The 27,701-nt window shown below is 49.7% G+C and overlaps 1 protein-coding gene across 2 annotated transcripts; it reads left to right on the forward strand.

The window, feature by feature from the left end:
• Positions 1–865: 865 nt before the first annotated feature.
• On the forward strand, positions 866–27,416 carry LOC135378955 (solute carrier family 22 member 3-like). 2 transcript variants are annotated; one of them, XM_064612142.1, is made up of 11 exons: positions 866–970; positions 3,328–3,726; positions 5,038–5,141; positions 5,960–6,114; positions 7,046–7,214; positions 7,999–8,146; positions 8,304–8,401; positions 13,850–14,055; positions 18,438–18,625; positions 18,791–18,924; positions 27,071–27,416. In XM_064612142.1, the coding sequence occupies exons 2-11, from the start codon at positions 3,364–3,366 to the stop codon at positions 27,303–27,305; spliced, it is 1,800 nt and encodes a 599-aa protein (XP_064468212.1). In that variant the 5' UTR covers positions 866–970; positions 3,328–3,363; the 3' UTR covers positions 27,306–27,416. The 2 variants fall into 2 exon arrangements, with proteins under 2 accessions (XP_064468212.1, XP_064468213.1); XM_064612143.1 differs by lacking the exons at positions 5,038–5,141; positions 7,999–8,146.
• Positions 27,417–27,701: the final 285 nt, after the last annotated feature.

Raw genomic sequence — 27,701 nt, forward strand, 5'->3', positions numbered from 1 at the left:
AAACTCTTTTTTTTTTTGCTGCGCTCCTTTCAGGCTGTACTCCAGTGCTACCGTGTTCCTCATCACCCGGTTCATGATCAGACGCACAGTTTCTAGCATAGAGTTTCCACCCATGCGTGACAAAAGTTCGACCTGGAAGAAAATACATGGGTCAACGTACAAATATTTGAACACCACGACCGGAAACAAAGATTTTAAAGTCCGAGAGTGTTCCATGCCTTGATAGGCAAAAGACTCACAGATACTTGGGAAAATGAAATGTGAAAAAACGAGAAAGTTACAGGTGGAAGAGAAACGCACCAGGTATACCCTGGCACGGTCCTCACATAGCAGTGTTTCCAACTGCAGAAGTTCATTCTCGGTGCTGACTGGAAGATATGGGAAGTTTGGTATCCCGTCAGACTTCCCTTGGCAGTATGTGTCTATGAAACAATCAACTGTCTCAAGGCGCTGCTCTACCAACTTCATGCTTCTTTTAATATCAAGCAGCAAGGTGATGACGTTTCGGTCGGACCCTGAAAGGTGAAGTGTATTTTTGTTAGCTCTGTCTGTCGACACAGCTGTGTACAGTTGTACCCCTTCAACAGTGATCAGGAGGCTAAGTGACAAGCATGGGTCGTAGAGCTCACAACATGGAAGGGGTAAGAAATGAATGTTCTTAAAATGCCCATTACAACTGGACGGCACGGAGCTTGTGCTGCCCACCTTGCACAGCAGGACGAGAAGACGGCACAGCCGTGTCTGATTGAGGTGTCTTTCGTCGTGCTTGTTCTTCAGGACACCCGGCACGTGACTGCAGAGAGCGCTCAGTGTCTTGGATGTGCCTTAGTGGCCATCACCTCCTTGGAAGAAGAAGTAAGTGGTCCCTGCGGGTTACGTGCGCAGGCTCCCTGGCTTATTCGTCTTCCAAGGTGGACCGTCCTTGCGAACATCTCTCTTCTGGTAGCACCCTGCTTCAGCATCAGCCGTGGTAAGAAACAGCATCAATTCTGTTGTAGCACTCGTCTTGAAGGGTTCATGAAGAGTTTCCTAAAGTCTGAGTTCTCATTGGGGGACGGCTCGCAAGGAGGCCTATTAACTGAAATATATGCCGTATTGCATTCAACGCGGACATAGTTCACGCGAAAACGAAAAAAAAAAAGAAAAAGCGTCGAATGGTCACCCGGCACACCCTCTGCAATCGAACAGACGTCGTGCACCCTTTACTCACTCCGAAGCCGTCTCTTTTCTCGACCGTAGTTTTTTGGTTAATATCTCCGTAATTCAATCCAATATTGGGTTGATGTTCCACATTTTCCAATGGAATAAACGGTTATAGTTGTTTCACTTATGAAGGATAGGAAATCTAGTCTGTCAACTACACATGCTGTTGGAAATAAGGAGGAGCAATAGGTGCGCCGGTTCTCCAGAGAGGGATGAAAAGCACTCGTATAGGCGCGTTTCCTCACCTGACTTATTCTTTCCTACTGGCTTCATTTTTGCTGTCTAGTTACCTTGTTTTTCTTCTTCATTGTACTCTTTAAAATATTGCCTAAACTGTTGGGCTTTCGGAGCCTCTTCCCTATCATTTTGTTATTATGTCCCCCATATGTTTTTCATCGGTATGCATATACGTCCTTTTAACCTCCTAGTGCCTTGGGATGTAGTTCCGTATCGGGACCACTGGCTTTTTTTAAAGAAAACCTAATAAAAACAAAAATCAAACGCATTTACATGAAAGAGGAAGTAATTGGTAACGAAATTAAACTGGAATGACCCTCGTATATTGCGTAAACCGTATAAAAATTGAATTGTAACGCCGGTTTCTTGATGGTGGCCGCCATCTTGGCTGAGGACCTTACTGACCTAACCCGAGGCACAGTCTCGACGCCCGCACCGCCTAGTGCGTGCCTGGGGGGCGGCGCCCCCCAGACCCCCCCCCAATCTGTAGAATTTAACTTAACCTAACCTCACTAAAGTGAGGTGATTTAGCCCATTTCAACGGCCCTACCTTTCGCAAGACGGCAAGTTTCGAATCCGTTAGGCTTAGCATTCCCGTGTTTCTCCTGCGCTAAAAGTGAATCAGATGGATTTGTTCAAATGCATATAAAAAACTTCTAGTACACAGAATTTTATAATTCTTACATTTTTAGATTCAGTATATGATCTTCTTCCACTTCTATCCAATATTTACTTTCCTAACCGTTTCACTAATTTTTAAAAACGAATGGTCCCGATACAGAACTACTACCCGTGCCTTGAATTATTGCCTTACTGCCATTTCCTTTAAATCATTAACGCGTGCTACTGTATACGTGTACATTACTGTAATTTGATAGTGCGCCACACCGAGGCTCTTGTGGCCGTTCATGGTTACAATTGACTCATTCACATTCATTTGCAATAAAGGACGCGACACGGAATTGAGAACCCATGCAATGTTCGCCATCGGAACTCGCAAAGACTCCCTTCAGGTCACGCTATGTTCCGACGGCTACGTCTTTAGTGATCTCTAGAAGAGTGTGGTGGAAACATTTAATACTGACCTGCTATTTACCAAACCTGTCTGTATATTGCTAAAGGAAGGGCGTCAGGAAGAGAGCGTCCAACATTTCTAGCAGAGGCTATCCTTCTGGGCACCTTCCCATTATTGGCACGGTTTTAAAGGCTCAGGGATGACGCGTTCAATGGGTATTATATAGGACGACTGGAGGCAGCGGCGTAGCTAGGGCGGTCGTCCCCTTCTTCAATCATTGGAGTTGAAGAAAACGCACCAGGAGTGGGATTCGAACACCTACACTCTGATTGCCGGTCAGAGATGGTACCGTACCCTTGGCAGTACATATGGGAGAGAGAGAACCATGCTGAAATCATCTCCTCCTTGTACCTTAGTACCCATCCTGGTGTATTCTTCTGGCTGCGCTACTGACTCGGGGGTACCGAGAGGAAAAATAGTCGCTGTTCGAAATAGCGGCGGTACACTCTTAGAAATGAACTTCACCACATTGGACGCTCCTAGCCAAGCGTCATCCCGAATGACGACATTCTCTTCCCTGATTTGTAGAAAACGGTAGGCGGGGCCTATTCTGTGCCGTGCATAATGGCCACAAAACAGGCTCCGCCTCCGGTTTTCAGCAAACCAGAGGCGAGAACGTTGTCATTTGGGTTGATGGTTGGCTAGGAGTGTGCGATATGGTGAAGTTCATCTTTAAGAGTGTACTTTTCCTTAACGTTTCCTCACCAGTTCGCTCGATTTTCTACTTTTCCACCGTCTCGATACGGTAACACTCAGTGCTGACTGTTACCTGTGCGTCTGTGTTTCAATGTTGATAACTCTTCCCTCTGCAGGAAGTCGAACCGCCTTCAGCGCCACCACCAGAGAGAATGGTGCCGCTTACGAAGGAACTAACTCCGATTTCTCCATCAACTTCTCGTGAATTTGGCTTCGTAACCAAGGACGGCATCTACCAGCGGATGACGTTACTCTATGGAAGTCTAGCAGCATTCGTAATGGCGGCAAACAACATGATGCCTCTGGTCGCCTCTCCTGGTGTGAACCATTGGTGCGCTCCCCCTGACGGCGTTCAAGTCAGTGAAGAGGACTGGAAGAACATGAGCATCCCCGTTGACGAGGACGGCAAGTACAGCCAGTGCCAGATGCTCAACGGGACGGACAACAGCTCCGTCGTGGCTTGCACGAAATGGCAGTACGAAAGCTCCCGCCATTTTGGAACCATCGTGGAAGAGGTGAGCGTAGGATCGACAGTGCTCTCGATCTTACCATATGGCGAGACATAAACAAGAGATCACAACAAATCCGAGGAGACATCGATGCCATTCGGGATGATGGTTGGCTAGGAGCGTCGTAAGCGGTTAAGTGAAGGTGGCACCCGCTGCTTTTCACGGAGAACGCTGTGCATTGCGGGCAGTTTTAAAGGCGTACTACACTCTGCACTCTACGTGATGGAAAACCGCAGAGTTTAAACCCACGACTGCTCCCAAACACGCCAGCAACCACGGTGTAGCAGCCCAGAAGAAAAAAAAAAGCACCTTTTGCCGAGGGCACAGAAACAGCGTTCGAAGGTAGGCTAGAAACGTCTCTGAGGAGAGGAAAAATAGGAGGAAGGTGAATACGACTTCCATGTAGTAGCAGATGAAGAGGCGCACCCACTGGGGGTGTCATCGACTGCCATTCTTTGATCGAAATTGTGGCATGGGTTCTTTCTTTTTTTATATTTGCATAGCATGCACACGACACCTAGCAGACGGTCATTGAAAATGTTAAGGGGTAAGCAGTATTTCAACGATTTATGCGCAGAAAAGAAACTTAGATTGGATTCGATTCGATTGGGTAGCAAGAACGGCGAGGCGGACAGGCGCTCATGCTGTAGAGGAGGTGGAGTTCCTCTACGTGAGTCCCGACCGACGGTGATGGCATGCCACGGAGAGGCGATGACGGTGGCCTATCTCCATGGCCGCGCCGGTGAGACTTCGATGCTGGCAGGAGGTATCGCCTGTGTTCAAGTCCTTTGCTCTCCTTCCGAGCAGTATATGTTGATGGACGAGTTCGCGAATTGCAGTACAGAAGATAGCGCTAAGAACAGGCGACCACAGATGTTGATGGGAGGAGAGCTCGTCCCGTCTACATCTTCCCAGTGGTCGTCTGTTCTTAGCGCTATCTTCTGTACGGAATCTTTCCTTCTGACTTCTTTCCTTAGGATTTCTATGGAAAGTGGAGGCCAGCGTAGCGTAGTGGTTAGCGCACACGACTGGCCAGTCGAGAGGTGTGTGATTGGACTCTCGCAGCTCTCTAGCTTTCTCGACGACTACTGCATTTCAATTGCTCATGTTCTTAAGCACCGTTGAAGCTCCTATTGTTTGTGTTTGTTAGTGTGTTTCAGCCTCAGAGCAGCTACTTTTCACCATGTAAACTAATACATCAGGATAGAAACCACGACAGATCATTAGCGAACTTGGCAACTCATACCCTAGAGGAACGCGTGCTTGCGGTCCGTACAGGAGGAGACACCAAATTTTGTTTTTGTTTTTCTTTGACAGTGGAACTTGGTATGCGATAGAGCGTGGTTCGTTCCAGCCACCACTGTCGTCTACCTGTTTGGAACAATTGTGGGCTTCATTATTTCTGGCATTCTATCGGACAGGTAGGTACACCAATAACCTGTCGCTACCGACACACTTTATGAAAATTGGCCCGACAATTCTGCAAGTGGAGATTCGCAGAATGACGCTCTGCAGACTTTCCAGGTTCGCTGCTCTTGTCAACTCGTGCTGCGAATATTTGGCTATAGAGATGCATTGGATCTTATCGCTGGAACATACCTTTTCTGGTAGAACACAATATTTATCTTCAGAATACATTTTTCATATCTCTCTAGGTGCGAACTTTTCACTCCGATAGCACGCGATTTCTCCTTGAATTATAAAATAAATTACATTTAATTATTACCTAGCCAGTTTGTGAAAGCTATTTAACGAGGGAAAGTCCTTCCATGGACCTTGATATCACATGGGGTACGCAGGGAGTCTGTATTCGTTTGCTCGATAAGCTCTCCCGATGTAACTCCCGACCGATCATTTAAATGAAGTTGTTAAATTTAAAGCGTTGAGCAGCGTCGGCGTTGTAACCGGCAGAGCGAACGAGGAGCGAAGCGAAAGATGAAAGTAGGGGGGAGCCTGAGGAGGAAACAAGCGGGGAACCGTTCGGGCACAGTGAAGAGGGTGCGAGGACGAGGGCACGTTTGGGAAGGCGGAACCCATCTGGATGCCGTTTGGTCAGCCGGGCTCCAAATTTGCGACTGGAACCGTGCAGCTGCAAAGTCGCGGCAGTTAACGAACTGGGATAGGAGTGCCAGCCGAAGAAAGTACTATGTGTGCGGATCTCAAGCTCAACAGTTGCACTCAAATTTCGCATTGCCGCTTACCATAATCGTCCACTGCATTTTTTCTCTCACATTTTCAGTATCGGCCGGATGCCAGTGGCCATGGTCAGTTGCATCGCGGTGATTGTGTTTTGCATCTCCATCGGCAACGCCGCCAACATCGCCCTCTATATTGTGCTTCGCTTCTTCGTGGCAAGTGCAGTGAGTGCCCTCACACTCCCTCTCTACGTGCTACGTAAGTTTCCATTCTGGTATTACTCGTTCATCTGCCACTGGTGTACCAAAAATGTTACTCGTGACCTCCTTTCTCATATCATGATAGAGCAGGATTCAACAAACCACAGAATGCAGCTTTCTTTCGTTTTTGCCCAATCTTTCTACAAACAGCACTAATAACCAAGTTATGTTTTCGGTTTTATAAGATCGTAACCATGCTACCTGTTTCGTCTATGCTCTGTACCACCCTAGCTCAATTGTAGCTTTCCATCGGTACCAATATCTTGAAGAACAGGCATAGATGACCGGCATAATGCTGCTACAAAAAAAGCCCGGTTCCAAGGGGAGGAGTGGGAACGCAACCCATGAGCGCCCAAGTGAGCCCACATGATGCCTTTACTATGCTAATCTGAAGCCTGTGTCTGTAAGTGTGTACCAAGTACTACCAAGTAACACTACGTACTCGAAGCAATTAGACCTGAAAAAATTCTGCGGGGCCCCAAGTTGCGAGCGTCACCTGACGGCGCGTTTCAGAGCCCTGTTGTCGCGTGCGCTGTCATGTTACATTTCCAGGCCATTCGGAGCTCCCACACACTCACCATAGTTTTGGCGCTGTATGGCCTTTGTTGCCTTTGTGCCATCAGACCCATAATCTCTCTCTCTCTCCCTATTCGAAGCCTTCATTTGAATAAAATACTCCGCGAGACATCTGTCAACATATTTCCTGCTGTGTAATTCTTGTATAGTATAGCCGTCATTTGTCCTGATGCGTAATTTACGTACGACACCCCGTGTACGGTTCCTATTACTTGTCTTTGAACAAAGTAACAACAACTTCCCCAATTCAGCTGCTGAGTCAGCAAGAAACAATGTCAAGCTCTTACAGGGCGTAAACGAGGGCGTCCCGACCAGTGTCCATTATGAAAGTATGAGTCTTTCACTACCTGCAGTTATCGAAGTGGTGGCAGTGTCGAACCGAGGGTTGTATGGCATCATCATAGCGGGAGGTTACGCTGCGGGTACAGCCTCTGTCCACGTAGCCCAGAGTGTGAATATTGGCTGGCGCCTCTTCCAACTGTTGCTCATGGTGCCGACAACGACGCTCGTCTTAGGATTACCGTAAGTGAACAATCAAACATGTTTTGCCCTAGATCTATACCGTTTTGACGATCCCGTCCAAGATACCATAAAGGCCCAGCCGCGTGAGGCGTTTTCTCAGCGGCGCAACGGCTCCGTTTCGTGACTGCGGCCAAGCCCGGAAGGACGCCGTCCTTGACGTTCGAGACAGACTGATCGCGATCGCAAGAGATGGAAGTGTCGCCCAGGCTTGCCCAATCAGAGAGTAGCATCAGGCTAGCATCCGGCCTGTGCACTATTGGGGTGCCCATATGGGGTGCCCCAGAATTGCCCTGGTGGATCGCGTTCGACAGAAAATCCCTGTGTAAGCGTCCATAGTTTAAGCATACAAAACACAAAGGGGAAAGTGTGCAGCAGATGGATTAAGACGTAAACTAAAACTGTACATTCGCTTCCCGTGTTTGGGTACATTGTGAAGTTGAATATCGGAACAACATTCACAGCAAATGACTCTGTAAGTATAGTACGCGTTGGTGCAACATCCTGTTCGTTATAATATGTCTTCGGTCAAAACCACCAGTGATGCTTGACATTTTCATTTCAAAAGAAAGGTGTTTATCAGGAAGTGAGGAGCTTCTTTCATTGAGAGACTATGGAAGCTCCCCGCCTTCCCGGAAGCACTGCATGCAGTTACCTTTGGGCATTTCTCACAACAGCGTCGCGTGCCGCTGGAAGAAGTCAGGCTGTCTGCCGCTCGAAAAACGCAGCCTGGGGTTGGGCCTCAAAATGGCGAACTCCTTCGTAAACCGTTCCGTCTTTGCAATAGATGGATCCAAGAATCTCCACGGTGGCTAATATCCCGTTGGAATCTGAGCAAAGCCGAAAATGTGGTTCTCACTATTGGCAGGATCAACGGAACTAAGCCCGAACGCACTATGGAGCTCTGGCGGAGCATTCGCCTTGATCTGGAAAAGGTGAGAAACGGGTGTCTCTTTTGTGCTTAGACACCTGCACAGTACACCTCATGATATGGAAAGGAATATAGTGTCGTATATGGCGTCTGCGAGGGGTCGAGAGGATTGTCAGGAACATTCACTTAAGCATACAATGAAGATGAATGTGCAATTCCAGGAAGAAGAGAAGTACTCCGAAATGTTGAGAGTGGAATTACTGAGCGTTCTTCTTGCCCCAAGTTTAAGACGAACCAACGTAATTCTTTTCTACTCTTGGTAAGTGCATGGTCTACTTTCTACTCTAATCATTCTGCCCGGGTCATTCTACTCGAATCATTGCCAATATCGATGGAGCGCTATATGTTAGTCGGAATAGCGGTAATGGTAATACATTAGGAAGACCGCAGACATTATTTGACACGCGAAATGTTCCCACACCTTCATCTCGTCACAGCTGCTCGGTATAAAGCTTATTCTACTCACTATCTTACAAGCTAAATCATTAAAGGTGTGAAACCATTTTAATACCTATGAAGGAATCACATTGTAAACATCGATTTATGTGTATTGATTTATGCACGTCAAAACACTATGCTATCCCGCGTTACGGAGCTGTTGTACTTTGAAGGTCACAGGCTGTACAAGCCCCTCCTTTCCTCTCAGATCTTCACCGCCTTCCCCGTTTTCGTACTGATGTTTTCGAGACCTCTACCCGAGAAACGTCATTATGACGTTGGTAGACAGACTGAAACCGAAACAAATCCCTAGTAAAAAAAAAAAAAAAAAAAACAGCCTGGATCCACTGTGGAACCAGCCTGGAAAAGCCATCCCAGGCTGGGGCTAGGCTGGCCAAGGCTGTTTCCATGCTGGGTCTAGTGCTGTTTGAATTTCCATTCTGAAACCATCCAACTTCCACTCGGAAACTAGGATGGTTCCCAGCTGGAGCCGAGCTGGAAATGGGATATTCCAGCTCCTACGCGACTATGCTGGAGTGTGCGAGATTGTTCACTCTGAACACCGTGAATATAATATTGGCTTATATACTGGAAAAAAAAAGCTGGAAATTAATTTCACAAATGTGTGCAAATAATTTATGCCCAAATATAATCGAATAAATAAATAAAATAATAAATTAAATACCCAAAGGTATGCAAGGTTATGCACATAACTCCACGTACATGAGTAGATTGCAAAAAAAATATTGTGGATTGGCTTCACGCTGCGAAACGTGAGCTTTCCCGGTTTGTCAAACCGAAACTTTAGCCATAATGCTCTCATTGTAAAGTGCGACCAACCGTCATCGGCATTAACTCAGAATCTGCTTTGAACTGGGAAACGTCGGTTGTTGTGTTGGCGTCTAAGGCGCGACCTGGTAATTTAGGTGTTTCCTCCTGCATTTCACCTTCGCCGACCATATAAAAGTGTGAACGTCTTTGCATTTGTGTAGTCGTGTGCTCTGTTATGCATTTTGTTCCTGAATCCGTGCACGAGCTCTATTACGACAAAGGGTAAGCGGCGGTTGATCCGCAAGTCCTAAATCTGAACCAAGAGGTGCAGTAGCGACCCGATACTTATCTATAGTTATCTGAACTGCCTTCATGATATGTCATTGTCCCGCTTGCACGGGACGGACTTTGTCGGACAGTTAATGAAAACGAGCGACTGAGAAGTGACCTTTGTGATTTCACACATGCCAAACTTTGCATCAAACTGTCACATTATCGTCTCATAGTGTTGCCAAGGGGATGAAACTCGCGAGTTCCTTTGCGGACTAAAGTGAGGCGCCGCGAGCCTTTCGCGTCATCAAACGTCATGAAACGTCAAAATTTTTACGTCGAAGCGCGAGTTCTCTACCGAGAGCATCCCATTGGCTCCTGCGGCCGCTCCCCTGGTATGCGAGCGCTCATTGGTCGGTTTGAAATTATAACCTTTTCGTGGCGCGGGAAAGCGGGCACCGCCGTGTCTGGCTGGGGTGCCGGAGCAGTTCGCCGTAAAGTTTCGAAATATGGTGCAGCAGGGACGCACGCAAAGCATCTTTGCCAGTACCGCTTTGGATGGCTTTTAGTGCCCGACGATACCGACTCTGCAAAACTCGAATCCTCTTGGATACTTCTGCAAGTAAATTCAGTGATAGATAAGTGGAAGGCGCAGGTCTGCTCCGCTTGCTTGGCGCGACAACGATTCAAGGAGGATCAATACTGTGTTTTTCCACTCGATGGCAGGTAAGTCAGTTCCTATTCCATTCTGCCGCTTAGCGTAGCATAGCATAGCACCGCACCTGTCGCATATACTCAGCATTTCGGCCGGTAGAATTTTAAGTTTTCACGTTTTCTGATCCCTGTTCTGGTCTTTCTTGCTCAGGTATCAACTAGGTACTGCTCAACTCATATCTGCTTCAGAAAAGCATCGGCATGGACGCAATAGAATGGATATGCCACTCTGAGTGGTTGGAACATCATCTTTTGGCTTAGCAGCTGCACAGGTTCCTTTGTGACGGGTCAGCCTTGGCATGTGACACTATACAAGCAGCAAAGGGATATGGACATGTTTCCTGTCATGCTGGATTTGTGAATGTGTGTGCCTGTGCAGTGAATTTACTGATCTACTGTGAAGTCTTACTCGAACTTCAGAAACAATGTTCATGTCAAGTTCGTGTTTGGCGCAGATACAGAAGACTGCATATGTGTGATTTGTAAATACCAATCCCGAAAAATAAAGCACCTTGTGCAACAGAAAGAGTCAACGCTTCCGCGTTTTATTTATTTCAGTGGATGCGAACGAAAATCCAGAACCGCCAAAGCGGGGAGAGAACAGAGGGGAAAGGGAAAGAGAACCCCTCGGCAGCGTGGCTTTACGTCACGCGTCACCCATGGAGACAAAATAAAATAAAGCAAAAAAACTACTCTACCGAGGCCCAACGATTGGCCCGACGTCTGAGGTCACGTGAGTTTTTCCCGACAATAGAAATATACTACACGTTCATTCCCCTGGTGTTGCCACTGGTGCTGCATGTACACTATTTGTAGTATGTCTATTATCATACCTGTTATGGGGTGTTAGTTATTGTTGTTAAAATAAATATTTGAATTTATTGCTGATTGTCACTTTATTGATTCGTTATAGTGTTTTTCCAGTTTCTGCTTTATGCATCAATTTATCTTGTATAAGCTGCTTCTACTTGAGCGGAACCTCCTGCCTTGGAACATAAGTTCCAGCAGAAGGTACAGGCTGAAGTGGAAGCACTCCTACATCGGGACCCGATAATCCGGCTGGAAACACGCTGCGTATCCAGCCTTGTTCCGGCCTGCGTCCACTGTGAAACCAGTTCTAGACCAGTCTTTCTCCGGCTGGATGCAGCCTGTTTCTAGCCTGGCACAAGCCCGTTTACAGGCTAGATCCAGTCAAATTCCAGGCCGGAACCAGCCTGTTTCCAGGCTAGATCCAGTCATATTCCAGGCTGGAACCAGTCCAATAATCCAGCAGGAATTGCCACTGCATTTCCAGCTGGAATTTTTACTAGGGATCGGAACAGGAGGGCTGGGTCCCACGAATGGCACTTGTTCTCTGCTTCCTTTCGGTTGCGTCCCTATCATGAACCATCGTAATCCCCACAAGACCGTGGCTTTCAGACGCGATGTTGTTCGCCCCTAGCTTTGAGGGCAGTCGAACACTATGACATCGTTTGTTTACGAACGGGGAGAGGTCTATTGCGGAGAAAGGAAGTGGGTAGCTTTCTGTTTCCACGACGATCGTAATAGCTTGTAGAGACGGAAGCGTTCACTGTGGAACGGGCATGCACGGATAAAACGTCACTTCCTGTTGTCTTCCCCCATTTGGTCAGCGCTGGTGGACGCCACCATCAATGGTGGCCCGAAAAATTCGCAGTTTTAAAATCCCAAAGTAAAAAAGGAAAACATTAGGAAAACGTAGCGAATCCAATGCCCTGCGACGGTGTACGAAACACAGCCATACATGTAGTAGGTTACATGGGGTCCTAAACTCTTTAAGCGTTCGTTTTCTATAAAGTGTGCTTTGCCGTTTGAGCTGGAGCCACAATCCTATGGTGGCCGCAAACAAGCGGCTATCATAGTGATATGGTCGTGGAAGTAATCACTCAATCGATAGATGGTTTCAAAAAAATTCCCAGAGCTCCATGCGCGCGCTTTGCATCGTGGGAGGTTATTATCATGGTGAAGGGAGAATTGTCCTTCATGTTCCGTTTTGTCTTACCTTGACACCTGGTGGACTGTAGGCCGTGAGAGGAGAAACCAAACAATTTGGATACCTTCTTCTCCTCCTGAGTTCCTGCTGAAGTTTTCCTCTGAAGTTCCTGCTGAAAGATTTTTATTTAACGAACCATGTCGTACCATATATACCGTCCTTTTTTAGGGAGGTTTGATACTACAAGATGCCTAATTACCTCAGAGTCATTAATCATCTCTGTCAAAAGTGAGAGTGCAGAAGGGTTCACAACTGTCGTTGAAACATGCATGTGCGTTGAAATATTCATAGGCGAATTTTGCAATATGCAAATAAGCCGAAACCGAAGACCCACGCGCCTCTTCGGTTTTCGCTCCTGTCGAATGTCTGCGCTGCGGCGAATGTCATGCACTCCTGACATTCGCCGCCGTCAACCTACCAGGGCTGCATAGCGTTTCCCTGTCCAACAGATTAGTACCTGCTCCAATAATCTCCATCGCTTTAAGGCACGTGGTCCCCTGATGTCGAACAAGCGCTGTCCTGATGGTTTCGGTGTCGCTACATTTGCATAAAAAATTTCGCGATGGCATATCAGAATATGTTTTCTTGCCCAACATTTTCATAGATTAAAACGAAAATTGGCTTTCAAAGACAACTGCTTCCCATTCTGTTATCTCAGTTTCGCCGAAAGCCCCTAAGTACTTGTCTGCGTCTCCTTCGTCCAGTGCGTGCTTTTGTTGCACTCACCCTTATGGAATCCCCTAATAAACGACTTAGCTATCTTTGGATAACGAGGTCAAATGCCGCAGCTACATATTCACTTAGAGTGAATGTCCGCATGGCCGCGTAACGCGTATGGACACAAAACAGCACCTATGCTGATCTCCAGCTTCTTTTTTTTTTTAAAGTGATCTATAATGAAGGTCATGGTCGGCTCATTGGTAAATCCAACGGAAATGCGTTAGCACTAAAACTTGAAAACCGTTTTGGAACTCCCATTCACAACGCTGCGCAACCCCTCAACGACTATTCACAAACGTTACACAAGCCTTGATACGACCATAGACAAAGCTGTCGCAAGACAGTATCCGCAGCCAAACGAGCCTTTCGGGCTTCCTCCGATTCAGCTTGGCTGTCTCTTGGAGGAGCCTCAGCCTTCTTTCGCCGCCGCTCCTCCGCTCCGCTTTCGTAACCCATTGTGCGCCAACGCAGGCACGTCTGAGCCTGCCGACCACCACAGCTGCACCGCCGTGCCGACGCGCCGCGTCGCGTTCCCCACGCGTCCTCTCTCTTTCGCTCCCTCTACATGACAGCGTATGCGTGCCGCGCGGTGGCTACAGATAGACCACGCCGCGGTTCTTTCGTAGCTAGGAAGCTAATGCTAACGAATTTAAAAACACACACCTCGTATGACATCGTTTGTAACGGTCCTGGACAAACTCCAGCGTGCTGCCGATCATATCCAATCATTAACGGCAGCAGATAACCGGCGATGTAATAATTTGTTCTCATTGTCCTTGCAAGGTTCACCGTCTCACTCACGTACTACGGCATTCACGTCTACATGATGATGAATCCCAGCACGACGATGATGGTGACCCTCCTCACATTCCTGCCTATTGCCATGTTGACATACTGTGGAATGGAATGCCTGGGACGCACACGGACCCTGACCTGTGCCATGTTCCTGAGCACCTTCTCCTGTTTGCTGGACGTATTCTTTCGAGGCGGTGAGTTTCGTACGCTTAGTTACAAAAAAGTAAGAACAAGAAACGCTAAAGCGATTGTCCACGCGAAGTTCTGCGCTTTTTCGCGTCCGCGTTTAGAGGTATGCGCGAACCGTTCTCGACCCGCAGTGCACGAGTTTTGGTGGAACTACCCGTACGCGAAGGTCGTTTGGGTATATCCGCATACCCGCACTACAGGGGCGGACTTGTGACACAAGTCACAAGATGCTAGAGTACTGCAGCGCAAAGAAGAAAAACACGAAAGCGTTTGTGGACGGTTAATCGCACTCTTATTTCGTACATATCAAGTGCATGATACATAATTGCTGGAAGGACGATCATCAAATTGTCATAAAACGCATTGGAAGTCCGGGTTTTTGCGCTGGGTTATTTCGCTTAAAAGCCACGGGAAAGAGGGACAGGGAGGTACATACAAACAACACATAGCCTCAAAGTGAGCATCTAGGAGTTTTTTTATCATGGACACTTATCACTCCCTCCATTGCTACCTAACCATTCTCTAAGTAACAAAGACACACTACGCTGCCTACAGGGCAACATTGTCGGGCTTTAGTCAGACTTGTGCGTAACGCGTTACTAGCAATTGCGCTACTTGTAATCAATTAGTTTTTCGAGTAATTTTTCGAGTAATCAGTTACCTTACTGTCAAAGTAGTTTTTCGAGTAATCAGTTACATTTCTGAGTAATCGATTACTCAGTAATTGATTAGTTTTCCCGCAGAGATTACCTTTCAGATGTTCTGCCCCATGTCAAGCCCCCCGTGCCGTCAACCTTTTTTTTTGGGAGTCATTACTATAACGTTCCGGGATTTCAGGGTCTCTCTCCCTAATCTCTTCCTACAACACCAGTGTGGTGGTACCTGAAGATTCGGAGGCTGAGTCATGAGGAAGATCACGTAGAAGATTGCGATGATTGCAAAAAACAGCCCCCAGATTATCGCGGAACGCAAATTCTTTTTCACGGGCACGGAAGAGGGAAGCTTCACGGGGCCCTTCACGGGGAGGGAGAGGAAGGGGATAATTCTGTTAGTAATCCGTTGATTTTACAAAGAAAATCGGAGAATTTATCAAAGCACGAAAACAACAGACAGGCAAGCAGATTTGGAAGAACTCGTTTCTGGTGTATAGCGCTCTCTTTGGTCGGTTTTTGCGGGGTGAGAGGGGTGTCACGGGTTTGCTCGAAAAAATAAAAATAAACTTCACTTGGTTGCAGTTCAGTTCCGGTCCCTGTCCTTTTTTTTATCCTATGTTCTCGTCCTACCCAGCACTGGGGTTTTTTAATTGTTTTTAATCCAATATGAACCAACCAGCCCAAACGCTTGCTCTGCTGTCATGGGGAAGTTCCACACGAGGTTCTTTCACAATCTGGTCAACGTTTTCCCGGGCGATAAATACGGTACACGTAGAGATGTACCTGTCCCGTGGTTTTGGTTTTTGTGTTGTTTTCGCTCTTTCCCTGTTTCCCCGAGGCACACAAAGACGGGCATAATTTGTGCGAATACAGAGTAACCAGGGGAGTAACGCGTTGCTTTTCTGCACCCTTAGAAATGAACTTGACCAGATAGCACGCTCCCAAGGGAGGCGGAGCGTATTCTGTGCCGTGCATAATGGGCACAAAATAGGCTCGGCCTCCCATTTTCAACGAATCAGGGTCGAGAACGTTGTCATTCGGGATTACGGTTGGCTATAGGGGCGTCCAATGTGGAGTAGTTCATTTTTTAGAGTGCACTCGTTACTCAATTACATTTGGAGTCGAGTAATTGGTAACGATAATCAATTTTCTCTTCCTAGAAGTAACGGTAATCAATTACTTTTTTCGAGAAACGAGCACAAGTCTGGCTGTGGTTGATACAAGGTGCCAACTGCGATCAGGATCGTTAAAAAACAAAGAAGTGTTATTATTACAATAATTGGATATACAGGTGCTTTTTTTTGCCTTTACAGAATTTTAATAAGGAAGCCATGAAAGGCAGCTAATAGCTGTTTTTGCAGTAGAGTTCTACGGCCAGGTGGACATACTCTGCAAGAGAGTATGTAACCAAAAGATGAATAATAACCACATATTTGATTAACTCCATGATTATGAAATTTGGGGCTAAAGCGAGATAGCAGATTGGGAGACTATCTCGTTGAACACAGTTCCACATTTCAAAAACCCTGTGACACGTACGTGCGTTAAAACATATATCCCCGAACTTTTAGAACGCAAATCAGTCGAAAGTTCTGTGGACGCTAAAAAACGCCCTGTATATTCTTGGGTAAGTGGTTCTCCTTATGGCCGCACAAGGAACCTTCTGCAGTGCTGCCCAATTCGAATTTCGCTAACGAAACTTTTTCATTAAGACATATAAAACTTTGTCCCACAGTGACAACATGTGTTCCCTCTGGTGTGCTGGTTACGTTGCCATATTAAGAAACAACGTTCGAGCCGGTATAGCACGCCACGTGGAAATTGTATTCGGAAAACGACGGATTTGAAGGCCATTTTTGTTGCAGAAACGCCCTCTTCACTTGCCGTTAAAGGGATTATCGCGACCGGAAACGTGTGTATGAGGCCCACACTTTAATGTTCCGGCGTGGTTTCACAGTCTACTTGACTAAGTTTCTCCTCTGAAAACAGATTACGTGTTAAATAAACGAGTTTTAAAGACTCGTACCTCCTCTGCAGCTAAAGGAGGCCCCAGTGATATTAACATCATGTTGATTGATGACATAAGCCAGGCACACGAGTGGGAGCGCACCGCAGGCGATTACCTCCGAGCTGCTCGGCTTCGCGTTCCCACCACAATATACGTCCCAAATGAAAAGTCATGGATAAATACGCCTACTTGGAATACAGTGTTGCGCTCCTGGCTGTACGAAGACGTCCCACGCTGACCATAAACAACATTCCACAAGCCGATCGCGGACTGTCCGCGACCTGCAGAGTCCGTTCGTCCCCTCACGCCGGCCGGTTGCAAAGTACCCTCCGCCCGCTCCCTGATATTGCCTTGCTCGCGCCGAAGGGCGGTCACTGATTGGTCTTGTCCGAGTGCCGTGTTCACTGATTTCCAGAAAGGTATACTCTCAACATCCGTAGTCTGGTCTTGCCGTGCACTGCATCAAATTGCGCTGAAAACAAAATAAAACTAATTAAGCCAACTAATAAACTTAACTAACTCAACTAATAACGCTCAACTTAACTAATTGATTATTGGGTTTAGCTCAACTCAAACTCAGAAAAGCTAATTCGCGATTTTCGACCTCATGGAACTTTTTCACACACTCATCATATCCTACCGGCTCTACAGCGAACAATGCTCTGCGTGTCAAAACAAATCCACGTGTGTAGCACAAACGACCAAAACAGCTCCGGGGTTGGACCGACGAGCTCGCGCCGACTGCGCGGTCTCATCACCGGTCCCCACTCCTGTCGTATACATACTGCGCCATCCTGTGACGACGCAAACCATCATCTCCGGCGCCTCAAGGTCATGCACATAGGTCATTGCGAAGTAGGTCCATTAACGATGAGAACCGAAGAGTAGAACGGCGCTCTAGTTTAGGAATCAAACCTCGAGGGATGCGACAGTCCCTTTAAGTCGCGAAACAACAACAGTCTCTTCATTTATTTTCCTGAAGAGCGTATTTCTTTGGGAGCCACAAAAGTGACCTCCAAATCCGAAATTTTTTTTAGGCCATTTCCGCGCGCCTTTTTCTTTTTTGCTTGACCTTTTTTCTGAAAAAAGCAAACTACAGAAATCGCAATGTACTCTTTCTATCTCACTCTCCTTCGCAAGAAGCACGAGAGACCTCTGATTGGTCTCCTCAAATGATCTACCACACGCGATGATTGGAGAAATCGTTCGTGGAGACCAATGAGAGAGCGCTCCGGCGGTGGCCCGCTGACTGTGCGTTTGCCTTGGGTGTTCGATCTCCAGACGCTGTAAGGCAAATGCCGGCACAGTTCTCCCGTAAAGTCGGCCCAGAGCGCACGGTCTCCCCCGAGCAATGTGCAGTTACAGCGGCAGGCAGATCGCTCGGTACGAACACACCACCGAGAGAGAGCGCTCCGCATTATCGACTTTTTTCGAGAAATGGAGATGGAGAGAGGAGGCAAGAGAGGAGAGGGTGATACGGGGTTAGTACAGGACCTGGTCCGACTGGGGTCCTGGAAAAGTGCGGTTCCTTTCTCTCATAAATCGTCGAACGACGCAACGGACGAATCTCGTTCGTTTTATGCCGGTTTTAAGGTAACAGCACCTTGTCAGAGCTGGCAGTTCGAAATGCCCCGGAAGCAGGAGGAAATGTCTTCGAGCAAATCCTCAGAATCCTAGAAGTCATCGAAGCGGAGCAACTATAAGCAGGTTTTGCCTTTCATTGCAGATGAAGGAAGCGCCGTTTCAGCAGCTCTGACAGACACCCTGGAAGTGTTGGGGATCACCGTTGCACAGACTGTGGTGGTGCTCGTTATCGCCGAAGTCAACCCCACAGCCGTGAGGACCATCGCTGTCTGTTGCGGTTTTGTCTGCAGCAGGAGCGGAATGATCTGCGCTGCTCTCGCGCAACATCTGGTAATGTCCTTCATATCTCCTTAAAGGTCTATATGACTTTCATTACACATGTTCTAGTGGTTGTGTTTGCAAGCGTCTATAACGTGATTGATGTGCAATTCTGAATACCGAGGTGCTTCCGTGTAAGCGAGAATGTATCCAGCAAGTTCTTTTCTTCCCGTATAGTGGACACTGCCTAGTGTCGGACCACCAGTCCTGTACGGTGTCTTCTGTCTGGTCGCTGGCATCCTCGTCACCTTCGTGCCGGAAACGAAGGCAGCCAGGTTACCGGAGGCTGTCAAGAAATTCAATATGTTCGAGTGAGTTTTCGCACCAGCAGTGGGGGTCGAACCCAGTAACCGCCGCATTCACGTGGCGTAGTAACGCGTGTGATGACATTTCCCGCAAATAAACATGCGCGTACCGTGTATTTAATAACCGATAAGCTTCTTAATTACAATTATGCACTTTTCTTAAAAATATACCTGGCGCTTGTGTCACAGTCACGTGATCACTGCTAACATGTCACAAACTCCAGTGTGACAAGAACAACAAACAAGAGTGGTTAGGTGGTTAAGAGTGTCCGTTAACAAGATGGTTAAGAGTGTCCGTGTGACAAGTGTACATATTATTCTGCTCTCCGTTCGTTCACTCATGCTTATTATTCTGCTCTCCGTTCGTCCACTCATGCTCCAGCTCAGTCGCTATATTGAGTGAGTGAGAATGATCAGGAGTGAGCTCTTGTTGATGAATGTTGCTATAACGAATTCAAACATCCCAGGGAAAGTGCTGACACCAGCAATCGAACCCGGGTCTTCTAAAGGCGAGTTCCCACATACAGCGCTTCGCTTTATAGCGCTAGAACATCGCCCTCAAAATCTTGCGCTGTTTTTCCGTCTGCCGTTCTCACATACAGCCAGAGTGTCGAACCGAAACGCCGGTTTTCGTTCCGGTTCTACCATAAACGGTCCAGTACCTGTTCTGCTCCGGAGCAAAAAAAATAACGATTCATACCGGTTTTAACCGGCTTCTGGTGGGCATATTGATTCCCAGAAAAAAAAAAGTCGATGTTGCGAAATGTAGACCCATTTATTCCGCATACATGATATTTGATACTAATAGGCAGCTCTTAAAATGGTAGTTCCTGGTTCCTGTAGGTGACTGTCTCTTCAAATAGGCTTTCTCCTTTCTTGAAGCGCATGATAAAGACGGATAAAGACGGACGGCAAACAAGGGACGCGTTGCGCGACATTACCGATAGAGAAGCCATTACGCACCCCGTTGGGTCGTTGTTTAGTTGAGGAGAGTTTGGGCGGATGAAATTAACTCGAACACTTTGGTAGAGAGCTACAACCGGTCGCATGTACCTGTAAGTATATGTGCGCGAACGATAAAACGTTACAAAGGGAGCCTAAGGGCCATAGTATACCGACATACATTGCACCGTAACCGTAACCCTCGTAAAGTACCAATGACATGACTTCAGAACGCACGACGTCAGTTTAATTCGCCTACTCGTAGTCCAAACCGGCGAAGTTTTTGCTTGGACCGGAAACCGTTAAATACATTTTTCGGTTTCCCTCCTGAGCGAAAAAAACGTATACGGTTTCGACTCCGTTCCGGTTCGCTCCAAAATAGCGTTTTTTTTTTTTCGGTTTTCGGTTCTGGTTTTCGGTTCGCTCCGATACTCTGCATACAACCGAGCACATAGCGCTGTAGCAGCAGCGTCATAATCATCACCAGCACCGCCATCGGTTACGCGCATCACTGCGCGTGACCCGAGCTTTCGTTTTCGGTTCATCGCCATTAACCGTCATTAAACCCATCAACCTCAGTAGAGCCTGGTCGCCTCATTTCTCGCTCTACAACTGGTGACCCGGACGTGATGTTTTAGCGTTCCACCATCGTGAACGGTGACCAGCACTCCACCAGCTCTTCGCCTCCCAGCCGGCCACCGCCACTTCCACCGCTTGAGGCTTCTGTGGCACCGCTCCGCCTGCCGCCCTTCTCCATCTCCGACCCTCAGCTGTGGTTCGCGCAGGCGGAGGTTCTCTTCGAAGCCGCGTCACGCCGCGTCACTTCTCAAGCCTCAGCGAAGATGGCGGACCGTATTATGGATTTTGCTGGCCTTCCATCTCCAGGAGCCGTTGCCGCCCTGGCCCCCCGCACCTCCCCTCCACCGGTAGACGTTGCAATCAATGCCATCAGCACGTCGCTCCAGCAACTCCAGACTACGGTGGCGGCCCTGGTGAACCGGGTGGACGCCATTCCCCCGCAGCGACCACGTTCCCCTCGGCGCCCGTTTTGCCGTCGCTGCTCGCCATCCCGTCAACGGTCTCCTTCGCCCTCTCAGCACCACTTCTGCTGGTATCATCGAAAATTCGGCGATGCCGCAAGGAACTGCCAGGCCCCTTGCTCGTGGCCGGGAAACGCTCCCCCCAACCATTAACGGCTGGCATGGCTGGGGGCGACAACAGCCGGCTCTTCCGGATCACGGACCGCGTGTCCGGCTGTCGCTTCCTGGTGGATACCGGGGCTGACGTGAGCGTCGTTCCACCAACCCCCGCAGAAAAACGACACCGACAACCAGACTTGGCTTTGCAGGCCGTCAACAAGTCCACCATCTCAACTTACGGTCAACGCTCCGTCACCCTCGACCTCGGCCTGCGCAGAGTATTTCGTTGGGTTTTTACCATCGCCGACCTCCCCTTCGCAATCCTTGGCGCCGACTTCCTCCACCATTTCGACCTTCTTGTGGATATTAGACGCCAGCGCCTCGTCGACAATACTACTTCTTTGCACGTTTATGGAGCCCCAGCGCATATAGCCGCCATTAGTCCCACCATACGGCTACCGTTGCCCACTGCTTTCGCCGACATTGTCACGGAGTTCCCCGCTGTCCTGCGCCAATCGCACGCCTCTTGCCCACCTCGCCACAGCGTCACTCACCACATCGTGACACGAGGCCCCCCTGTCTTCGCTCGCCCCAGACGGCTGGCTCCGGAGCGCCTCGTCATTGCCAAGAGGGAATTTGAGCACATGCTCGAACTGGGGATCATTCGGCCTTCCTCCAGCCCGTGGTCTTCCGCTCTCCACATGGTGCCCAAAGCAACACCTGGTGATTGGCGCCCATGTGGGGACTACCGTGCACTCAACATCGTCACGGTACCGGACAGATACCCGCTTCCCCATATTCAGGACTTCACCGCGAATCTTGACGGAGCGACCATCTTCTCCAAGATAGACCTCATCAAAGTCTATCACCAAATTCCCGTCCATCCCCCTGACATCCCGAAGACTGCTATAACCACCCCTTTTGGCCTCTTTGAATACGTGCGGATGCCCTTTGGCCTGCGTAATGCTGCGCAGACATTCCAACGATTCATCAACGAAGTGCTCCGCGGCCTGGACTTCGCATTCGCATACATGGATGACATCCTCGTCGCAAGTCGCATCTCCGGAGGCTCATCGCGCCCATCTGCGCGCCCTGTTCTCGCGCCTGGAGGACTACGGAGTCTCCATCAATGCAGCGAAGTGCGAGTTTGGCGTTACCACCCTTACCTTCCTGGGACACACCATCACCCCGCAAGGCATCCGGCCACTCGCATCCAAGGTCCAGGCCATCCGAGACTTTCCTGCCCCCACTTCTCGCAAAGGACTTCGTTCATTCCTCGGCCTCGTGACTTTCTACCGACGTTTTGTGCCTCGCTGTGCTGCCTTGCTCCAGCCTCTCTACGCAGCTCTCGGCGCTGACCATCCGAAAGAGGCCCGTGCTGCCCCTCTGGAGTGGACACCGGCAGCAGAACGCGCGTTCGAAGAGGTCAAGCAGGCCCTGGCAGATGCTGTGCTGCTCCACCATCCTCGTCCTGACGCCGAGACAGCGTTGTTCGTCGACGCCTCCACTGCTGCTGTCGGCGCAGTCTTGCAGCAGCGTCAGGATGGCCACTGGAAACCTCTCGGTTTCTTTTCCCAACGCCTCTCGCCAGCCGAAACACGCTACAGCACCTTCGGGCGTGAGCTCCTCGCCGCCTACCTGGCATGCAGACACTACCGCCATTTTCTCGAGGGCCGCCCGTTTGTGCTGTACACCGACCACAAGCCTCTCATGTTCGCCCTGCGATCGGCCTCCCTCAACCACTCGCCTCGTGAAACCCGCCACATGTGCTACCTCTTGGAGTTCACGACCGATGTGCGACACGTCGCAGGCGAAGACAATGCCGCTGCCGACGCACTCTCGCGGCCGGACGTCAATGCTCTCCATCCGCCCCCCGCGGTCGATTTGGACGGCATCGCCCAGGCGCAACAGGCTGATGAAGAGCTCGCCGCCCTTCGTTCATCCCCCGCCTCATCCACCACTTTTCGGGAGATCTCGCTCCCCGGTTCGACGGCAAGTCTATGGTGCGACACCTCTACTGGTACCCCGCGCCCTTTCGTTCCCCTGGCCTTCCGCCGGCATGTTTTCAACGCCCTCCACTCGCTGTCCCACCCTGGCGTGCGCGGCACGCAAAAGATCGTCGCAGAGCGCTACATATGGCCTCGCATGAATGCCGATGTCCGTGACTGGGCGCGGGCCTGCCTAGCCTGCCAGCGGTCCAAAATCTACCGCCACACCATCTCGCCTCCATCGCGGTTCCTTCCGCCAGATGCACGTTTCGACCAGGTCCACATCGACTTGGTCGGCCCGCTTCCTCTGGCCAAAGGCTACCGCTACCTGCTCTCGTGCATCGACCGCTTTACCCGCTGGCCGGAGGTAACGCCGATTCCTGACATCACGGCAGAGACGGTGGCCCACGCATTCCTCTTCTCCTGAGTTTCCCGATTCGGCGTCCCGTCCACTGTAACCACGGACAGAGGACGCCAGTTTGAATCGGCCCTCTTCGGTCACCTGTGCAGCGCCCTCGGAACCCATCACATCCGAACCACGGCCTACCATCCGGCTGCCAACGGCCTGGTCGAGCGCCTTCATCGGCAGCTCAAGGCTTCCCTCCGCGCCACTGACCACGGCGACACAACCTGGCCCGAGCGTCTACCCTTCGTCCTGCTTGGCCTTCGCGCCGCGATCCGCCAGGATGACTGCAGCGCGGCCCACATGGTCTACGGCTGCCCGCTCCGCCTTCCCGGATCATTCTTCACCCCCTCGGCCCCGCTCGTGCACGACCCTTCCTCCTACATCGACCGTCTCCGCCTGCTCTTCCGGGACCTCAAGCCCACGCCTACCCGCTCCGGTCCCGCAACACGCGTGTTCGTGAGCCCCGACCTTAATCAAGCCACCCACGTCTTCGTCCGCCGGGACGCTGTGCGCTCCAGCTTGCAGCCTCCCTATGACGGCCCCTACAGGGTCATCTCGCGAGCCGGGAAGTTTTTCCGCCTCGATCTTCCGCGGGGACCTGACACTGTGGCCATCGACAGGCTCAAGCCCGCATTCTTGGAGTCGGCACCTCTGGTATCGCCCAACCAGCCCTCCCTACGTCCGTGCTCAGCTCCTGTCTCCGGCATTCCTTCCCCTCCACGTCGAGTGCATTGGGCGCCGCAGCTCGCACACTACGAGCCGCCCGCCGCCTCGGGTCCGGCTCCTGCACTCTTTGGCCTCGGCGCCCGACCTTTCCGCCAACCTCGGCCCTCCTCGCCAGCCTTGTCATCCGCCACGTGGGGGAGCCCTGTAGCAGCAGCGTCATAATCATCACCAGCACCGCCATCGGTTACGCGCAGCACTGCGCGTGACCCGAGCTTTCGTTTTCGGTTCATCGCCATTAACCGTCATTAAACCCATCAACCTCAGTAGAGCCTGGTCGCCTCATTTCTCGCTCTACAGCGCTATCCTGCTGGGGTCACGGGATATCTCATTGCGACGTGATGCACCGGTGCTACCGTGATTACGTACTGTCGGCGTCGGGTATCCGTAGCATGATGGGCGATGACACTTTCGATGCTGTGATCGCGATACCAGACTATAGTAACCAAACACCCACGCATTGGCAAATGAAACTCGTGGCCATTTCCACGTCGTCGTCGTCGTCGCATTCCTGTCTTGCTGCTTCGAGTGATCGGAAGCAAAACAAACCCCAGCTTGCGCGACGTCACGGCTCCAGGAAGCTCACGATTGGCCAACACAGACTCACGGCTCAATATAGCGCTAATACCTTTACCCGGCTCTACTTCAACAAGAGCGGTTTTATAGCGGTTGGTAGCAATGCGAGGAGGAAAATATAGCGCAATTTTCTAGCGCTATGTAGCAAAGCGCTATATGTGGGAACTGGCCTTAGTTTCCTGTCAGGTATGCTAACCGCTAGATCACACCAGGGCACCGTTTCCCTCAAGATAGTGTGCATCATAGTATGAGCTACTACTATACTAGAGACGTGGGCATCAGCAAAGCTCCCTGCACGGAGATAATAGTTCTGGAAATCGCCGCTTCGCTGTGGGATTTGGCATTAGCTAGCGCTATTCGTTACCACGTGCTAAACTGCAGGCAAGGTATGGTGGCCTGTGTTGACAACGACGAGGTAGTACGGGAGTGGCTTAACGCCTGCTTAGCAACAACCTGTGTGGCGGACGAACGACGGTGACAATGATGATAGTAGTGGACATGTCATTTCCTCTCCCTAATAATGGCATGTGGCACTTGCAGCAGCCACTAGCGTAACTAACCAATGACCCGGGTCTCCCATAGGCGACTGCCATTCGGGTATTCGTATCGCACTTCTGGTGCTTTTTCATCGACTACTACTCGTAATGGTACTTAGCCTCCCTTTCTTGTGAAACTACGAAGTTGTGGAAAACATTTAACCAGAGAAGGCCAGGAGTAAATTTAATGCTGGCACTTGCAGAATAGACACCAGCAATGGAATATGAACTAGCACCCTCTGGTATACCACTGCGCTAGCTGCCATCTCTTCAACGCACCGAGTCACGCTAGGAAACAAGGAAACACGCGCTTTTACTCTCAACACATTTTCTGTTACATTGTTGCCAATCACACCCACATTCACGCGGACGCACACGCTCGTAGCATCTTTCTCGGGTAAACGTAGCAGTCGATGAGCCTCTTAAGCATTGAAAGACGCGCACAAAAGATGCCTCAGAACGGCCAGTTGCAAAATTTAATGGCTCATTTCCTAGGGCAGCTCGATACTAGCTTCCTTAGCATATGAAGATAACCCCGTCGTCTGCTACCAAATTTACGTCATCTTGACTCCCACGCACAGCTCGCGATGCGCGCAGACGCGCCGCAGAAGCAGCTCTGTCGTCTTGAAGATGGACACGTAATGCGCTGTTGAGAGGAGGTGGTCGGTCCGTACTTCGACGCCTCGTGACTCCTCCGGCTACCCGCTAATGAAACGCTGACATTCTACCCCCAGCCCCCAGCCATGCTGAGCTGAGTTGATCCAGCGTTCGCTTCCCACACCTCGACATATCTCTCGTCAGGATGCCGCATTGGTTCATCGAATGCGCCTCGACGTGCCCTTCGCAGCGCAGTTGCTTTACTGCTTGAGGAAAGTTGACTCTCCCCACTGCAGTCACTGCGGTGTTGTAGAAAATCTAGAGCACATACTTCTCCATTGCCTAAACTACCAATCTTCCCGAGCCGTACTCTCCGGATCCTTTAACGAGCTAGACTCTCACCCCTTCTCCCACAAACTAGCTTGGTCCCTCGCCACATCCAGCCCACTAATGCACTTAACCTTTTTGGATACCATCGGAGTTCGATACTTTTTGTGAAGGGGCTCATTATTTAATTCCCCGCATCACCACCAGCAATGGAGTAGAGTATCGCCGATGGAACTCCCCAGTGGGGAGTTCGATGAAACTCCCCACTGATGAAGTTGATGTTTGAGTAAAAAAATAGCAGAGGAGGTTTGAAAAAGTGGGTGAAATCGGCGCACAGCATTTATGCGTGGCAAGCGTGGGAGTCAATATGGTGGCTTTGCTGCATTCGCTTCTGGAAAGGGTGACTCCACCCTACACAAAGGGAGCTAGTCTTCAGGCACCGTACCGTTTTCATGTTCGCGTCGCCCCTAGCGGCGTAATGTCGAACGCCGTGCTTTCCTCCCAGTAATCATGCCGACGCTTACAAGAAACTGGCTGAAGAAACTGGCTGGCAAGAAAAATGCGGAAAAGGTGAAAGTCATTTAGGAGTAATCAAAGCGTGATCAACTTTCGACTCCGAAAGTTTGCGTAACCTCGAAGCCCATTATCTCCCCCCAACTAACATGGCGGCATGCTTTAGCTCGCTGGGCATGCGCGTACGTTTACTCGAAAAAAAGTCCATTCAATAACGGCAGTTGAAGATAACTACCATTGCTGGTGCCTCCTCTTCAACTGCTATCATTCAATATTGAAGGATACAACTGCGCGTCGTGAGGCTTGCGTTTTGTATACGTTCCCCCACGTTCAGTTGCCTCATCCACTGCTACCTTTCATAATTCGTTTCAGGCCCCATTTATTGTGGATATATTTTTGGCGCAGGATAGCCCCTCTTCCGCTTGGAAGAAAGTCGCACAGAAGAAAAGCAGAAGCAAGAAGCCCTCGTCACAGCCCCGTTCATGTGGCTCGCAGAAGTCTCGAGCCTGTGCTCAGCAAGTTGGTGGAGATATATGGATCAGAGACGACCACCCTCTCGAGCTATGGCATCAGCGATGTTCTGCTCGACATCAGAGACGTCATACAGAAGTCGTCGGACACTAATCATTCCGCACTATAATAATGATGTATGACATATAATATAGACGTGTATACCGAGTGTCGGATAGACATAAATTAGTAAATTCGCCGATTCTGTGGTATTAAAAGTACAGTAAAGATATGTAACCTATTCGATGCTATGAACCCTCGACAGAACACTGCACGGGTCGCGTTTTTAGACCCGGCCCGAGTCCGGCCTTCCCTTGATTTACCCGTCCGGGCTTGGCACGACGGCTGCATACCTAGCCAGGGCACGACGTAAACCCGAAGGATCCCAAGTTTCTCGGCCCAAGCCTGGCCCGAGCCCAAGGCCCAGTGTATGTGGCTGTAAAATTTGACCGGGGTTATCTAACAAAGGGTCAGACCTAGGCCCGGCAAGGTACGGGCCCTGTCCCATAATAAACCCGGGCCGGAC

The sequence above is a fragment of the Ornithodoros turicata genome, chromosome 1 (assembly GCF_037126465.1).
Source record: "Ornithodoros turicata isolate Travis chromosome 1, ASM3712646v1, whole genome shotgun sequence".
Lineage (NCBI taxonomy): Eukaryota > Metazoa > Arthropoda > Arachnida > Ixodida > Argasidae > Ornithodoros > Ornithodoros turicata.

Coding starts and splice junctions, on each gene's coding strand:
- LOC135378955 (XM_064612142.1), top strand. CDS start 3,364: ATGGTGCCGCTTACGAAGGAACTAACTCCGATTTCTCCATCAACTTCT. Junction 5,142..5,959: donor TCTGGCATTCTATCGGACAG/GTAGGTACACCA, acceptor TCACATTTTCAG/TATCGGCCGGATGCCAGTGG. Junction 18,925..27,070: donor AAGAAATTCAATATGTTCGA/GTGAGTTTTCGC, acceptor TTTTTGGCGCAG/GATAGCCCCTCTTCCGCTTG.